This window comes from Podarcis filfolensis, assembly GCF_964270895.1.
Source record: "Podarcis filfolensis genome assembly, chromosome: 9".
In the NCBI taxonomy this organism is placed as follows: Eukaryota; Metazoa; Chordata; class Lepidosauria; order Squamata; family Lacertidae; genus Podarcis; species Podarcis filfolensis.
Genome location: NC_139610.1, coordinates 27,095,678 through 27,109,859, shown reverse-complemented (window position 1 = coordinate 27,109,859; position 14,182 = coordinate 27,095,678). Strand labels below are relative to the sequence as shown.

The following is a 14,182-nucleotide window of genomic DNA, read 5'->3' as shown; positions in this document are numbered from 1 at the left end:
ATAACCCAGAGATGCATTTTAAATAAAAGGGCACATTCTACTCATGTAAAAACACGCTGATTCCAGGACCGTCCGCGGGCTGGATTTAGAAGCCGATTGGGCCAGGTCCGGCCCCGGGGCCTTAGTTTGCCTACCCATGCCCTATTCTATGAACATTGATTGTTTTTGTTAGCATTTTGCCATTGACTCAGAGTCACTACATCGTAAGAGAAAATGAACAATTGCATACATTTGTAAGTGAAATATTGTCATGTCCCAAATTAGCTCTCATCCCCTGTCTTCTGTCCAGGTTCAAAGTGTATCATGCCATACAGCAAGCCATTGAACAGAGTCGGGATTCCATCATTCTAGTTTTTCGGCACGACATTCCTGATTACAAATTGAAAAACGCACTCTGCTTACGAAGAGCGATGTTCAAATCTCGCTGCATCTTGGAGTGGCCAGTACAGAAAGACCGTCATGGTGCATTTTACCAGCAGTTAAAATTGGCACTTAAAACTAGTAGCAGGGTACTATGACATTTTTAAAAGGATTACAGTAAATTATTTTGTATGCTTGAATTAGCAGTCAAAATGCTACCCAAAATATATAATATGAATGCAGGAAAAATATAAATTGTTACCTAATAAATGTAGAACTTTCCAAAGTGTTCTAGAGGATAGAGATAGTAGCCTCAACATCCCTCCTCACCACCCCATAGGAGGAGACAGACACTTGAAGGGGGAAATCATTTATCCAGCCAGATGAGAGCTCTGTTCAACGCCCTCTGCTGTCTCTTCCCACAGGAGAAAAATTGTTCTACAGCAGGCGGTCTTGATACCTCTTGCTGGAAGATACAGGGCTTGGAGGCAGAAAATGTAGATAAGGCTTGATGCCTAGGGTAGATAATGGTATGACAGTTAAATAATATATGGTGAATTAGCTGTGTCCCTTGTGATAGTTAATAGGCATATAGAGTTAACAGGTTTATAATAATGTATCTGTATTGTTTAAAAAAAGTTGTTTGTTTAAAAAAATGTTATGTAGTTTTTCATTCTGAGTTTTCAGTGCTGACTCACCTCATTTCTTCTCCTTCCCCTCTCTATTTTACTCAAAACAGAGCTGAAATTAATGGATCCAACCTCATGTTCATTGGTTTCAGTGGGTCCACTCTGTGTGAAACTTAGTTATTTACTGTTTATATTCTCTGGGAAATAGGCATGAGTACCCCTGCCTACTCTACATTTTGATTGATGCTTGCTCTAGCAGATCACCTGGAATAGACAAAAGGTGTGAGTGATCAGCTCACTCAACAGAGGAGAGATTTATGACTGTACAGGTTATCAAAGTGTCTGTGTGTGTGTGTGTGTGTGTGTGTGTGTGTGTAGGACTAAGGGGTTCTGAATCTCTTTGGCTTTGGCACATACAAAATAGTGCAGCCAAAAGGAAAGAGGTAAGTTCAATTACTTTATCACTATGGTCCCTTAGTAAATCCAGCGTAAACAAATATGGGGAAAACAGGCATTACCACACATGGTCTCTTATTTTGTTACTAAAGAAACTCATTTTTGTATATTCATTTCAATATATTTTGTATATTTTTGTATATTTCTTTCGGTATTAGAAGCCACAATTTTGGGAACATCTATGGACTCTCATTGGGACAGCGTCAAGTCTATATATTTTCACAATATATTTCTCATTTCTGTTCAGATTCAGCGTTAAATATATGCTAATCAAGAAAACCTGTTTATGACCTGATTAAGAAAATACATATTTCAAATCATACAGTAACTACATGCACATATATTAAAAATATAGAATGATTTATACTTGAATAAACTCCCCCAGCTTTGGTACATAGTGACAGGTTGTAAATATTCTATTTGAATAAACTTGATTTTTAAAAATATGCAGTTTTGGTAATTAAATTGTTATGAAATTTAGGGTAAAGGGCAAATTTTAAAGAAACAATAATAGTTTCTGTATATGTAAAAATTGTGTCTGAAGGGACGCTTTCAAAAGATCTAAAGTTGAAAATAAAGGATCCTGTTTACAGATGAACTGGTATGTGACGATTCCTTAATTACAGTAATTGGATTATCGCCATTGTGATGCGCTCATCTCATCTTTCTGATCCTCTTTTCACTTGAAGTGACAAGTTCTCTTGTCTAGTTTAAGCCATGAAAGCTGAGGAGGCTTCAAGGTGGTAATGCCAGGTTTCTTTCCAGGTAAATTATACTTTCTCCTATTTAAAGAAGAGCTCATAAAGATCTAAATTCCTCTGGTAGAATAAAACAAACAGCATGTACTCAAGAGAATCATGTCACCAGTTTTAGGCACCCAAGTGAAGTACTTGAAAAGAGGCCTCTCTGATGCCACATAACAAAGCTGTTTTTGGAAACTTAGAGGAGCTTTATGAGCAATTTGTGTTAAAGCATAGAGATCCACTGAGCAGGGAGAATATACTGGGCACCCCCAAGGCCTTGACCATGTCAAAAGTAACTGTTTCCAATATTTCCTATGGTTGGGGTGCATTTTTTTAAAATTCCAGCTGGCCAGTAATGTTGAACTTGCACATTGAGTATAAATTGCAATAAAATAGTTCTATTAGTTAGAAAACAAAAGTAAATGTATCCATGAATTCTGAATACACTGAACTGATACAGTAAAAAAATGTTTTCATAAACATTTCGCTAGGTTAGCTTTATTTTTGAACTTTAAAGAAATGTGTCAAAAAACTGGACGCTGTCATGTAGAAGGGCTAACTGGCTTATTTTTGTTTCGGGCAGTTAGTTTTAAATATTGATACTATGGTAAATTTCCTACAACTACACTCCCAAACATTCCTTATGGATGTGTGAATTCTTGTGCAAACTGCTTGGAGAGTAAAAGTAAATGCCGCCAGCCAGTTAGGGATTTCAGAATGCCACAATGAATGAAATACACCTTCCATCAAAATCAGCGGTAGGAAGAAAGATAGCATCAGAATGCGCAGCCAGCTGCAGCACAGACAATATCTGCATTTGGTTGCACAAAGGCACACAGCTAATGGCCATGGCTACTAAAAGCAACAATATCTTGAGACTATGGGAAGGAAAGGTAGAAATGATGGGCTATATCAACCACAAATTCACAGGGTATTTGTGATCAACTGTGTGGAGTTTTCACATGCCACACTGCACACATACTGTACGCATGCATGATGGCCAGTGCTGCAGTCCTGGGTGTGCATACTTCGAAGTATGTCCACTGAATACTGTGGGACTTATTTCTTAGGAAACATACTTAGAAGTGCACTGTAATTCACACTATCAGTTCACTATTTTAACATTCAGAGCTCCCTTCCGCCATCCTCTGGCAAGGAGCTGTATGCCCCCCACTGCGGTCCCTTGCACTACTCTGTTGAGACAGCCACAGCAGTGGAGGAGTGCCCTAGAGAGCAGGTGGGCAGACTCCAAGCCACTCCGAGCCACAGCAGAAAGATGTGGTTTTTGCATCCCTCTGGGACTACGCCCTTGGCAGGGGCCAACCTAACCAACCCCCTAGGTACACTCCTGTGCAGCTTTAACAGTGAAAGCCAGAAATGGGATGCTCTCTCACATTTACAGAGATCAGTACCACTAGATGCCAGAATGGGAGGTATTTATGTGTCTCTTGTTGTCTATCCCCATCTCCTAGTGGTGATTTACATACAAACAAACCTTGCATGTTAATTGGTAAAAGCACAAATGTCACATCTAACTTTGCCCTGGGCCCACTGAATCTTTATTGCACAATAAACTGATTATACAGATCAGTCAAATCTTGTTTCCCTAATATGTTTCTCTAAGGCGGTTTTTCTCTAAGACCAGATTCCTGCTATTTTATTTTTAAAAAAAGCTTTTCTGGAAATTTTAGTTCGCTTTGCTCTCTTCACAACACAAGAAATAGTTTTCTTGAAAAATAAAGCTTGTTAGATAATGGTAATCACATTTTTTGTGTCGCCGTTTAGTTGTCAAGACATGCTATAAATGCATTGTGCAGTTCTTAACAATACTCTTCTGATCAGTCTTGCATATTTTACTCTTTTTAAAAACCAAAATCCAATTATGTGTTTTAAGTTTATAAACCAAGAATACATGATCTGGTTCTTTTCAGAATTAAGGTGTAACTAATCTGCTGAGTATTCCTGTAAATTATAATTTAAGAATGTAAGCACCACCTGAATCGGACCAAGGTCTAACTTGTTCAGCACCCTTTTCAATAATCCAGGCAACCGGTTGGTATTATGTGGTCTAACAGAAACTGCCCACTGGTCCACTCTTAAACCACTGTCTTACCTTTAAATACAGTGGGCCGTACTTCCGAGTAAAAATGCACAGAACTGTGCTATTAAACACATTTCTTAGGGAAATGAATTCTGCTGAACTCAGATTTACTTCTGAGCGAAATGCTTAGCAGTTTTCTGTTCCTACGGCACTTAAATACAGCTGGATGTGTTTTAATCTAGGTCGTTTGTTTCACATGATACACAATTATTTCATTGATATACTAAATATGCAACTTACATAAAAGTTGTTTTTTCTTCATAGATATTGAGTATGAATACTATTTTTTAACGTGTAAACAGCTCCTGTGGCTTCTTCACACATGATGGGACAACAAAGTTTGCCACAGATCTATGTACTCAGGGAAGGGAGCTGAAGCCAAAAAAGTGGGCTCCCTGAAAACACACCCAATCCCGAAACGACAGACTTTCAAACCTTCTCTTGCCAAATTCATCTGATAAAATATATTTTAAGGGTTGGAACCTCGTGGCACACTTAGAATGAGAACATCTCACAGATTTAAGCAGTAAACAGGTAGACTCCATTGTACAGCCTCAGGATGAGGTCTCACATTCTTACAATATGTCTCCAAGCACATTCCTTACAAGTCTGCTAAAGAATGAGAAGGCTTGGCTGGGATCCTTCGCTGAGGCATATGGCTTTCTAGAGGCAGGGAGTTATTTGTTGTAAAGGGGAAGAACATATTCAGACATCCCAGCCGTTCACCTGCAGTCTGAAGGGAGAAACAGCTGACCCTCCTCACTTGCTTCTTGTGAGAATTAGGCCTTTTATTGAGCTCCAAGGAGCTTGTGATAGGAATTTTGAAGTCTTAGATATATGGTAATGTTCATAAGTGTACCAATCAAGCACATACATAGATCAGCACAGGAAGACTGACCTGGAACCATTTTGATTCCTAAACTGAGCAAATGTTTTCTCTGCAAGGTCAAAGTGGGAAACCTCCCCATTGTCTCTTTCCTCACAAATCCTGTCTTAAGGGCACATGTAAGATATGAATAGGGTGTGAGCCTGTGACCTGGCCCAGGAACTAATTATTTATCATTACAAAAGACTGGCCAGGCTCCCCAGGCAATCCAATCAAGTAACCTGCCAGACAGGAGATAAACAATGACAGGAGAAAAACAACATTCAAATTTCTGTTTTGGACCGCCTTTTTTGTGATGTAGGTGTAGATGTGATGTATCTGGAGGGTGGTCTTAGGTTACACCCCTTCTTTGATGTATGTATGATGTTTCTGGGGGTGGTCTTGATCTACAGGGTGGCAATTTCAAAAGTCTTTATAAGGCCTTGCACACCATTGTTCTGGGTTCCTCCTCCTCTCCTGCGGGTGAGGGGAGCCTTGTTGCAACAGATCAATAAAGATCAAGCTTACTGGCTGTTTTTCTTCTCAATATTCTCTGGTTGGCCTCTGTTATTTTCTCCTACCAATAGGGAACCTATGTAAGGACTCTATATGGGCTCTTGGATACCCCATAAGGGAAAAGGGCAATTTTTGTTTACAACAAGCTTTACATACTTCTAAGGAAATGTCTACACAGCACCGGGCTGAAACTATGTGGCATATACTTTAAAATATATAGGAAGTAGTACCTCCAGAGAAAGCTTGCCGTTACGAGGGGAGGAATAAAGAGCGGGCCCACAGGGCTTCCTGCCCAAGCCTGCAGGTTTCTGTTTTGGCAGAGCTGTGGCGCCGACGTGCGCACGCCCCTTCCCTGCTCGCCTCCTTCCCGACGCCTCGAACTCGGTGAGGGCGCGCGCGGCTGCTCCAGCAGCTGCTGCTGCTAAGTGCCCAATTGCCGGCGCCTCGCTCGCTTTTTTGTTTAGCTTAGCAACGGGCGCTCCCGCCCTCCGTCGGTGGCACCAGCGAGCGAGGCAGGCCCCAGGCAGCCGCAAGACCAGGAGACTCTCCCGCCTTCTGACGGCGGAGTCTCGCGCCTCGTCGCTCGAGCGTGCCGCTGAGTGAAAGAAGGCGCTCCTTCGCTCCCCGAGTCCCTGAGGGAAGCGGCGGCGGCGCTCTTGCCGCTCAGACGCTGAGAAGCTCCTCGGGCCGGGCGGAGGCGGCACCATGAAGGTGGCGGTGCTCGACTTGGGCACCGTGTTTGCCAAACTCTTCAAGCCCTCTTCCTCTTCGTCTCCGCCTTACTCGCCAACCGCCGCCGCCGCCTCCTCTCCCAGCAGCGCGCCTCAGCCCAAGGCGCTGCTGCCCCTTCCTCCGCCTCCGCTGGGGTCTCTGCCCGCTCGCCCCGCCGCCTTGCAACCCGCAGGGGGCTCGTCTAGCATAGCGGCAGCCAGTCGAGGCGCTCCCGGCGGGGCGGCGGCGGCGGCGAAGTCCCCCGGAGGCAACAGCTCTCCGCGCTCGGCGGTGGCTGCGCCATCCCTGCCGAGGGAGCCCGGGGCTTGGGCAGCGCCCGCGGGCAAGCAGCTGCTCTTCGTCACTCTGCCCGACATCGGCGAGGAGGGCGCGCACGACGCCGACCCCCCAGAAGAGGCAGCGGAGCCCAGGCAAGTGGGAGTCGTGGGGACCCCGCGAGGTGGGGCGCCCTGGGAAATGCAGACCCTTTTACCCTCGGTAACATAATCTCCGGGTGGATGTAGCTACTTGGCCAACTGGTTGCCTTCCCAAGGGATACATTTTCTCCTTAAGGTGCGAGGAGACACTAACTCCGCTTCCCTGCGTTTCTGATCAGGTACAGACGGTGGTAACTTCTTCATCGTTTGGGAAGAGAATACAGTACTGTATATGCCACGTCGTGAATTAATAATCATAATAAAATTGGTTAATGGTATTAATATTGATATCACAGGTTACAAGGGGGCGGGCGGGCGCACTTTGCAAAATGCTTTTCTGTGTATATGAGGCTGTATAGACCTTTTTATTTTGAGAGAGACAGCTTTGTATTTTGGGGGTGGTGAGGGATTTGCTAGCTTTGTTAATTGGAGAAAGGTTTTAAGTTATTTCTAAGATTGCAAATGCAAGATCTCATTTTTTCTGGTGGTCGAGTTCATCTTGAATAAACCTCATACTCTAGTTCCCAACTTGCAGGATATTTTCCTACACAGTTCCCATGGATACCATTCTATGTTCACTTACTTGGGAGTAAGGCCTATTTAACTCAGTGGGACTTACTTCCAAGTAAACGTGCAATTGATAGAGCTGTAAAAAAATGTGCTTTGTATGTTCCTGGTTTGGAGTTTTGAATTCCTTTTATATATGTTCAGTGCATTTAAGCTTCTTCCATTTACACATAAATATAGACCCTTCCTGCCAGTCATAGCTCAAAAGGTGCTCTACAACATACTGTGAAGCAATATGATATAAAACAATTTTCAGTCTCTCCTGCCCTGTGTCCTGTATGAAAGCTTTTAATGTGGGAGAGAAATTCTGTGTGCTGTGACCAACATATGAGCGCTAACTGCGCATGTAAAAACATTTCAAAAGTTATTGGCTAGGCTGTAAATTCAGAATAAAAAGAGTTCTCATCCACTTTCTTTCTACTGTTATTAGCATTCACACATGTATATAGATAAAGGCAGTGAAGCTCAAAAGTACTTTTAATTTCATATCTGAAAATGCCCACAGTTACTAATGTCAATTTTCAACAGATTAAAAAAGCCAGTCAATGGACCTTTTCGTAAATTAAAGAATGACCTGCTTCCATTTTGTATTGTTGCATCAATAGCTTCAAAAGTGATACACTAGAGACTTTAAAACATTGCTTGTGAAATTGCTCTAGAGGTTGTGCTTGCGTACCCTCGCGTTTGTGTTTCAGGACCAATCTCCATAGAGCTATCACTCTCCCGAGGCACTGTGACTTCTGATTGACATGTCATGGAGCAAATGGGAGAAACTTGTTGCCTTCATGTTCCATTACAGAGCTTCATAGGAGCCTATGACAGGCCAGTGTCAGAAACAGAAGGTGTGTCTAGGTGGGCCCTTTGCTCTGATCTAACTAGATGGTTATTGCGGTATTATGTTCCTCATATGAATTTGGAGGCACCCATTGTCACCAAAGGTGCATGATGACTGTGGCTGATAGGGCTGGGCAATATATCGATATATAGTCCAAAAAAGATTTGAAGTCCATATCATGATATTGGTTTCAGTTTTTTTGACCTGGAGATATATCACAAATTATGATATGTTTGTGTGTGTGCTATGCAAAAATCACAATGTGGGAAAAATCGTGAAGCCAGCCTGTGCTCCTCTCGATTCCTGCAGCCCCTGTTAACTCTGCCGGCTCAGCTCTCCCCTGCCTCCTGCAACGGGCAATGAATCACAAGAGCAGACACCAGTAAAAATCACAATGCAGGGGAAACTGTGAAGCCAGCCAATGCTGCTACATAGCTCTATCCTTATTTCAGACCTTGTGATATATCAGTATATCACTATGTTTAGCTGTTGATATACATCACGATGCTGAAAACCAGATATCACCCAGCCCTAGTGGCTGGTGCAAAGGAGGCTTAAATGTATGGACACAGGAGACTGATATTGGGTTCAATTAGGCCGCAACTTTATTGATTATGGGAAATAGTAGGTTTGGCTAAGGCATTGGGCATGTATCCAGCATCAGGCAACTTAGGAGCCCCATGAGGAGTCACCCCCAACATGGATTAGGTGTCACAAACCTGCATAGGCCACCATTGGGAGAGGGGTATTGGCCCATTGGTCTCCCTGCGGATTCCCAGACAGCCGCCCCTCCAGGACCCCTCTAACAGGCTAGTTATCCTTTAAAGTTGTGACAGTTGCTATGAAGTAGATGAAAACCTGCAAGCCAGCCAATTTGCTTGCAGGAGAGAATTTCTCCCTGGCTGCAAATAAGGCATCTGAGTAAACCATAGCAAGGTCCATATGCAACTCACCCACTCCTCCACTGGGCGGGCCCCTAACAGACTGGGTGGGTGGATGAATAAGAAAATCCTTAAACAGTCAACCAAGAGGGCAGCCTGCACTTGGCCGCTCCCTTAAATAGGCCAGGGGCAGGCTGAGCACAGCTCTCATGCCCTTGCTCCCAATTGGCATTGTGGGTACTGCCTGCCCATACCTGAAAGGTCCATTGTGGCCAGAGAGGGGGTGTCAGGTAGCCATCCCATCCCCTTGCCATGCAGGAGTACGATGGGCTCTCCAGATGAGCCTCAACCATGCCGTACGGCAAATGCCCTCCACTCGGAGCCCTGGAAATATATCTTTGCAGATTTATATAATCTATAAATATATCTAGCAAGTGTTAACAGCTACAACACTAATTAACATTAAAAGTTGGGTCTCCTGATGACAACTATACATGTTTTACCAGACGTTTGCTAAGGTGTATTTAACATCTCCAGACATGCTTCTCTTGATGCTGAGTTTCTTTGCATATGTTTAATAGCAAACCAAATATTTTATTCATATTAGGAAGGTATGTGGTGAACCTGCATTGTCTGCCTTTTAGAAAAGAAAAAGATACATAAGAGGGAATAAGATATGCCTCTTAGAAGAGGAAAGGCTATACCTTCACATTAGCATTTTTTTAATTAGACATTTCCACTTAAGCTTTTAGAAGAAACACCCTAATAAAATATTGATCATTGCAGCCTCCTTACCCTGAGTTCCAATTCAAGTTTACCTAGACTCCAGAATATGCTATTTATTTCAATTGTTATTCAGCCATGTGTGGAATGCATTGCCTCATGAGAACATAAGAGACGCATGGCTGGATCAGGCCAAATGTCCATCTGGTCAGCACCCAGGCCTTACCGCAGCCAAGAGTCCGCATGCAGGGCTTGGGTTTTCTGGTTAAAAAGCAACTGGAAAGGCCTTTTGCAATTTACTGAAGCTGAGAAAATAATGTAGCTTGTCAACAGGCACTTCAGTTCAAATTTAAGATATATTGTAATTAACCATAAATTCACATGAAAGTTTTGAGAGTATATTGCCAGTTAGTTTCATTTGAATTCGATTTTTTTCGATTACTTGTGGAAATGTGTTTGCCATATGCCCAGATTGATTCTTGGTGTGCCATTGGCCAAATGCAAAATTCTAATTACTGCTGTTAATGTATGCAGGTGATCTTGGCGCATGAACCCATTTGCTTGCCCACTAGGTTAGTTCAAGATGCAGAAGTAGTTAACCTAGTTTGAAAATATGTGCAAAAGCCATTATGTGAATTAATTCTAAATAGCTATTGGAGGCATTGGGCCAGTTCATGCTTGCACATGCATCATCTGAAATCTCAAAGCATCAAGTGATGACTTGTATGTATAAATGACCCTACACAGGTCAAATGCCATAGGTAAAATTTCCATCTTGTGTCACCTCAGATTTAGTGTTTCAGAGTGGAGCCAGTTCAGACAGTCAGCCATCATCAAGGGATCTGCATGCACTTGTGAACTAGGCCATTAGATGCAGGTGCCTGATGCAGGGGAAAATATAACTTCATGTTCGCCAGATTTATAGGTTGATCACAGACTGCTGCTATCCAATATTTACAGGTTTCCAATATGGATGACCTTATTGGTGAACAAATTCACATTTTCGTCATATGCATGGAAGGCCTTGTAAAAAAGCACGGGAAACACTGCTGACAAAAGTTATGGAGTACTGTATTCAGTATTAAGTGTTTATAGGAAAGTGGAATATAAAGTAAAAAAAAATTAAAACAAAGACCACTAGACATGCAGCAAGTTTGGTTTTGATGAGTGAAAGTCAGTTGCAAGCAAATGTTGTGAGCATCATGGGTATAGCTGATGTGATTACAATGTGCTTGTGTGCATGCATTTTTTCTGGTAATGTTACTCCTGAGGTTTCGTTCCTCTATTCAACAGACATGTTTTGCACAGCTTTTCTGCTTTCAATTGTAAATGCTCCCTGGTAATGAACAAAACAGCTCTGCCTTGTTGATTTGGTTGCTAACAGGGATTCACAGATTTTGGCATGGTTTATTCATTGCCAGCCCTTGTTTGTGGTTGCCATCGACCCAGTCCTCCTGAAGGGTGTGTGATTTCTCTCCTTATGCTGAGCTTTTGCAGATGTCAGCGAGGTAAGATTCTGTCTTCCAAAAAGACCCAGTGATAACAGAAAAACACCCTTCCCCAAGTTCTCTATGAATTACAGATAAGAGGGAGGAGGGGTAATTCCGTTCTTCCCCTGGCTGTTGAAGACGACATGGCAAACATCTCTCCTACATCCCAAGGCCACAAAGAACTCAGAATCTTTGTGCTGGTCAGAGCCAAGGGTAGTTGCCAGAGAGAGGAAAGGGCAACTCACTGATGCATTTCTGGAGTCTGGTCGCTAAGACTCAAGCATAGCTTAGTAATGAGCACTGGGTTGTAATTCAACTAAGTTATATTCAGAGTATATTGAAACCTATGTTATGCATGTCCATTAACATCAATACATCTAGATGAGCGGGGTATAAATTTATTATTATTATTATTATTATTATTATTATTATTATTTCTACTATTATTTTTACTCTTAGGGGGGCTAGCACTGAATGAAACCTTTTGTTCAGAAACAAAAACAACACAATATTCCAAAAATATTGCTTCCAAAATATAGGCGAAAGCCACATCCTCTTGACAGCAGCAAGAAGATTTAAAATGTATTCTTCTTTTATTAATGATTATAGAGGAGGAGGAAGTGGTGGTGAGATGTACTTGTGCTATTTTGCAAGGGCAGCTTGGAATTCATTGGAAACTGAATAATAAATCCACTTCAGAAAACTCAGCAAGGCCTTTCATTATACCTTCATTATTACAAGAGTGAGTAGCAGATGCATCAGACTCCTCTGTTGAAGTCTCATGTCTAGCAACCACTTTAATTGTACTTCAAGGTTCTTATGAGGATGAGCACAATATCGGCTGCTTCTATATTAGGCAATTAGCCTGGAATAGACAAAATTTGTTCATTCAGGTTTCACAGAGTATCCAGATGATATTGATGCCAACTCATTGTATCCCAGCAGTTTTTGTGGTGGTCTCCTGTCTTTTTTCTGACCTGATTTCTGGCATTAATAAAATAAAACATAACAGCTGTGTCAGCATGCCAGTATGGATTAACAGTATGGTATATACTCTTTAGAGCTGCTGGTAATAACTTCTTCCTTGCCTTTTCTCTTAAAGTAGCTACAGAATCCCTACATCTCTACATTAGATGTAAGTTGACATACTTGGACCATAAATAAACAGTTTTAGAAAGATAATCAGCAAACTACAGCCCTACTAACACATTTCCAATAAACTTCTTCCAAGGGAAAGCACATATTTCATAAAACAAGACCATGATAAATATTTTCAGTAGCCAAGCCAAGCGTATAAAACTTGTTACTCTGACCAAAATTTACAAGTGCTTAAGAGGGCATTGCTATGAATCACATAGCTAAAAAGTCATGTTTGGGGAGAAGACAATATCACATCAAGGAAATAGAACTCTCAAATGCAATTTTAAAATAATGAAGAAAAAGTGAGGGTGGTACATTTTTAACCGGTTGCATCAGTTAGATTTTATTCAAATGGCACTATAGCAAAAGGATCCTGCTTCTGATTCCAGCCCACCTTACTTCACATAATGGAGGGACCGAAGTTTACCAGGTCTTATATAATATAACCAGTAATATGATGGAGAGATTATTGCTATCTGCAGCTTGTGCCTTGTTATGAGATTGTATTCTTACCATTCTTAGAGGCACATGGACCATTTCCAAGATTTTTATTCAACCTTCCATCCCTTCTGTTTCAGGGACACTTGATCTTGTTATAGTAAATGCTTCCTATCTGATCCCAAAGAAATAAAACACCTCTACCAAGGCACTAATTAGTCTCCTTTTTGTGACAGTTAATTAAGCTGATTGCATTTTTCTTGAGTTATAAATTATTTATATACAAAATACATTGCAGTCATTTTCCCCCATTGACACTATTCTTTCTTAATACATATGCTGCTATCAGAACTGAAGTATTTTGTGGTTGTTTAGTCGTTTAGTCGTGTCCGACTCTTCGTGACCCCATGGACCAGAGCACGCCAGGCACTTCTGTCCTCCACTGCCTCCCGCAGTTTGATCAAACTCATGCTGGTAGCTTCAAGAACACCATCCAACCATCTCATCCTCTGTCGTCTCCTTCTCCTTGTGCCCTCCATCTTTCCCAACATCAGGGTCTTTTCCAGGGAGTCTTCTCTTCTCATGAGGTGGCCAAAGTCCTGGAGCCTCAGCTTCACGATCTGTCCTTCCAGTGAGCACTCAGGGCTGATTTCCTTAAGAATGGATACGTTTGATCTTCTTGCAGTCCATGGGACTCTCAAGAGTCTCCTCCAGCACCATAATTCAAAAGCATCAATTCTTCGGCGATCAGCCTTCTTTATGGTCCAGCTCTCACTTCCATACATCACTACTGGGAAAACCATAGCTTTTACTATACGGACCTTTGTTAGCAAGGTGATGTCTCTACTTTTTAAGATGCTGTCTAGGTTTGTCATTGCTTTGAACTGAAGTATAGCTAATCATAGTTAACTTTTGTTATGAGTTTGAGGTGCGGGTAAGTAGGCTGTATGTAGAGACCTTGCTAACCCTTGGAACCTGCAAGTGTTAAAATATAAGCCAGGCTAGCTTCTTGATGAGGTGATCACCTGAGTGATGGGCCATTAGGGAGGAACAAAGGAAGTGGATCTGGGTGAGGTTGCCCCTGCATCAACTCAGATAGTTAGTTGGAAGGACAAGGCCTGTTATGTGAGCCAAAAGCTGGAAGAACTGCAAGCTGGAAAGATAGAGAAAGTGTATGTTTGATTTCTGTTGGAATCCTAAGTGGTGGCTATGGGAGAACTATGATTATCTTGGGGTAATGCTTTGAACCCATCCACATTGCAGTAGCATAATTTAGCATCTCAGCTGAGG

General features: G+C 42.1%; 2 protein-coding genes and 1 long non-coding RNA gene across 6 annotated transcripts in view; 2 read left to right on the top strand and 1 right to left on the bottom strand.

Moving 5' to 3' along the window:
• Window positions 1–2,043, top strand: part of TLR3 (toll like receptor 3) — a gene marked incomplete at its 5' end in the record, with an annotated part of 107,415 nt that extends 105,372 nt beyond the window's left edge. For all 3 annotated transcript variants that reach the window (XM_083630230.1, XM_083630229.1, XM_083630228.1), the window contains one exon: window positions 290–2,043. In XM_083630230.1, coding sequence (XP_083486356.1) covers window positions 290–518 — 229 coding nt within the window. In that variant the 3' untranslated portion in view covers window positions 519–2,043. The remainder of the gene's footprint in view (window positions 1–289) is intronic.
• LOC310770361 overlaps window positions 1–14,182 on the bottom strand; it is a 334,814-nt gene that overhangs the window by 4,062 nt on the left and 316,570 nt on the right. The window lies entirely within an intron of this gene.
• The window catches only part of FAM149A (family with sequence similarity 149 member A), a 36,183-nt gene continuing 27,906 nt past the window's right edge, over window positions 5,906–14,182 (top strand). For both annotated transcript variants that reach the window (XM_083630365.1, XM_083630364.1), the window contains exon 1: window positions 5,906–6,812. In XM_083630365.1, the coding sequence (XP_083486491.1) occupies window positions 6,376–6,812 (437 nt within the window). In that variant the 5' untranslated portion in view covers window positions 5,906–6,375. The remainder of the gene's footprint in view (window positions 6,813–14,182) is intronic.